Consider the following 3,402-nt stretch of genomic DNA (forward strand, 5'->3'; position numbering starts at 1 on the left):
TATACTATATTTTTTTTTTTTTATTTATTCGCGTACTTACGTATAAATACACCGAAATCAATAAGAGGCAATTCAATGATCTTATCAATTAAATGTTATTGATGACCTGCCAACCTACTTTGATATAACAAGATTGGAAAAGGTCGGCAGGTAAATTTTTATAACGCGTCCGCACCATAATATTTTCCTGCATAACCTTCTTTTTATATATTACAGGTGAAAAGAAAACATTTCGAGTAGACATTTATGTCAAGTCATCGATAAATTTTAGACGAAAGAAGGGAAATATTGTCATACGCTGTTGAATTTTATGGAATCCTGATTAACATAGTCCTGATAAACTTATTATTTATATTATTATAGTAATAATAATAATAATCAAGCTTCGTAGGGAATTGTCAAATAAATACCACAATTAGGTGTTACTGAAAATATGAGCGAAACCGAAGGAAAAAAGAGTAAAGTGTCTATGTTACACATCAAGAGTCACTCTGGCGTGAGGTCGCAGATGGGGCTGGCTCACAAATCAGCGAGTAGACTAAAAGTTCGAAGGCAATCGTACGGATTTTCTGGAGTCCCTGGAATAAGGCCCGTAGAAAGAACATCACAGGTGGGGTAACAATTTTGTCGTGCTATAATTAATACAGTTTAGGATCTCAATTAGGCATTCAGAATTCAGATGAGACAGTGTACCTACTCGTAGAACACAATTTTAAACAATGCTCGTAGGATTATTGATTATTCATGCGCTAGTTCGTTTCGAGAAAGCAGTTGTTGGCTTAAAATTATCATCAAAAATTAATAATAATAATTATTAATATAATAATATATTATTGGCTTCGTTCAATATGTACGTTTAAATCTAGAAGTTTCTTATCAAATAAAGGATAGAATCGTTTGCACAAGTAATCTTAGAATAGTTACTATGTTTCGTTGTCTTTACCGTTACTTGAAATATTGAATAACAGATAAAATGATTACTCTTTTCAAAATATTCCTGTCAGGTAGCGATTGAATTTAAACGTCCACCATTGTCTTATCTACCTACGTATCAATTAGAGCCATCTTATCCGTTTCACATTCCCACCGTGACGAAAATATCGGACGAACTACTGGATGAACATTTCACAGGACATAAATATAATTTACAGGTATGTATTTATTTATAAAGTTATTTTCCTTATATTGGCAATGCGCCGGCAACCTTGGGAATTAAGATGTTGTGTACATTGTGCAACTAAAAAATCTAATTTGAGCACGTGAATATTTATTGTTTTCCGAGGCACATGTGCCTAAGTATTGCCAACTCTCTAACGTTTGGCTCCAGTTGCCCAGGTTTAGAAGAAGAATTGTTTGATCTTTGGTCAATGTCCTAGTCGTATAGCTATTTCCAATAATTGGGATTTAATAAAATAACTAATTTCGACAGTTGCATCATATTTATTCCTCTGTTTAAGAGTAAAAAACATTTCACTAATAGACTATGGTAACACGAGTATATAATTCGTGAGGAGTACTAACGCATACTTCATTCAATCCGTTTACGCTATTATCAATAATTATAATCCAGACATGGTTATTTATTTACATCTCTTATGTATTTCATTCACTTTTGCATAAATATTTGTATATTTTAATATGAAATTATGAGCGTGGGTTACATGCAAATGCATTGTTATACAAAATATATGTAACTTACCAAGTTACCAGATAATATTCTAATACTAGAATATCTATAATCAATTCCGATAGAAAGAGGTAAAAGGTATGCAAAAACATCAACCTTGGATTTATGTGACATGTACGTATATGACGAAGTAACGTATCTCTGCTTGTTTTTAAAAACATGACGTCAGCGTTGCTGATAACACGAATGTCAGGATTTAGATTTCTATGATCATCGAAGGTATGAAATTAAACGCAGGAAATATTGTTCTTGCTAAGGAGGGCCGATCACTTCGACGGCTCGAACAAGCCTCTCGATACCGGATATAATATTGATATATTATATTATAGTTCAGGACGTGCATAGGTCGCCTGAGTCTGTTAGGTAGATTACCTCTTAGGGAGGTGTACTGACAGTACTCGATACCGGCGGGCGTTCGGCCTTTTATAACAAAATTGGGTGGGGGCATTATTCTCTCAATCTAACAACTATGTATTTATGGACGGTAAAATATTTCAGACTAATTTAACATCTCAGAATTCACTAAATATTATTAATTTAATAATCAAACAGTTTTCAATTATTAAAATAATAATTTCCGGACACGTGTTTTTCTTAAATACGTGGTTTCACGCCGACATATATGATTAAAAAAATATTAAATGCAGCTACTTTCAGTAGTCCTTATAAATGTCTATCTCTTGAAGCTATGGATGATTATTTTATTTGTTATAATTTTTTGGTACTACGAATTTGAACAAAAATCCTGTAATACATATGTTTGTATTGTTTTTATTTCTACCAGCAACAGTACTGTCTGAAACATTCAGATTTTCATTCAACGTTAACATATAAAATTAATTTTAAGTAATTAAGATACATACCGTCAAATGAGATTTTTAAGTAATTTCCAAAAGTACCATTTTGGCGCCTTTCTTAAATTCAGTAAAACTTAAATCAATGACGATAAAAGAAAAAATAATGATGAACCATTAATTGTAATACGTTCTTTGTCGTGACGCAATAGTTCAATTTATTAAATGTTAGACTGAGGAAAAAAAAATAGTTTAAAAAATATTATAATAATTATCAAAGTTTATCGATTTTCCGTAAACTTGCATCATTTACTCGGATTGTATTTATTGGAATAATTATTTATTGGAATCGAATATAAATTAATATAAAAAGATAATAAATAATCATTTGATAATATTTTTAACAGGAATCTCCGGCATTAGCTCTCCGCCTAGCAGGTGAACTTATGCGTAAGATCAAGGCTCTACAGTTTTCACGTTACCGTGTCATTGCAGTTGTCACTATTGGTCAGAAAAGGGCGCAATGCTACAACAATGCCATTTCCTTTTTATGGGACCACGAGAGGGATAACTATGTAAATTCACAAAGGGAAGTCAATTCTGCATTTATTCAAGTAACGATTTTTGGAGTGTATTTAGATTAAAAATAAAAGTATTAAAATTCTTTTCATTTTAAATATGAAAGCATGTTAATTTTTTTTTAAATTTAAAGAATGGCCAAGGTTTTATTAAATTGATTATAATTTTATTTTATCTTAATAATTTATAATTATATAATAATAAAGAAAACAGTGACGTTCGTATATGTAATAATCTTAATGTGACGAATTTATAATCCGTTTGTTAAACGATAAATACTACTTTTATTAAAGTTTTAATCTAATTTGAATCTGATCTCTATTTTAATTTAAATTCTCGTCA

The 3,402-nt window shown here is 30.7% G+C and overlaps 1 protein-coding gene across 1 annotated transcript; it reads left to right on the forward strand.

The window, feature by feature from the left end:
- The first annotated feature begins 378 nt into the window (after positions 1 to 378).
- On the forward strand, positions 379 to 3,125 carry LOC113400085 (dynein light chain Tctex-type protein 2B). The gene is made up of 3 exons (XM_026639477.2): positions 379 to 610; positions 1,005 to 1,151; positions 2,889 to 3,125. Exons 1-3 carry the CDS (start codon positions 434 to 436, stop codon positions 3,123 to 3,125), a joined length of 561 nt encoding a protein of 186 aa, XP_026495262.1. The 5' UTR covers positions 379 to 433.
- Positions 3,126 to 3,402: the final 277 nt, after the last annotated feature.

This window comes from Vanessa tameamea, chromosome 8, assembly GCF_037043105.1.
Source record: "Vanessa tameamea isolate UH-Manoa-2023 chromosome 8, ilVanTame1 primary haplotype, whole genome shotgun sequence".
NCBI lineage: Eukaryota > Metazoa > Arthropoda > Insecta > Lepidoptera > Nymphalidae > Vanessa > Vanessa tameamea.

Coding starts and splice junctions, on each gene's coding strand:
- LOC113400085 (XM_026639477.2), top strand. CDS start 434: ATGAGCGAAACCGAAGGAAAAAAGAGTAAAGTGTCTATGTTACACATC. Junction 611..1,004: donor CCGTAGAAAGAACATCACAG/GTGGGGTAACAA, acceptor TATTCCTGTCAG/GTAGCGATTGAATTTAAACG. Junction 1,152..2,888: donor GACATAAATATAATTTACAG/GTATGTATTTAT, acceptor TATTTTTAACAG/GAATCTCCGGCATTAGCTCT.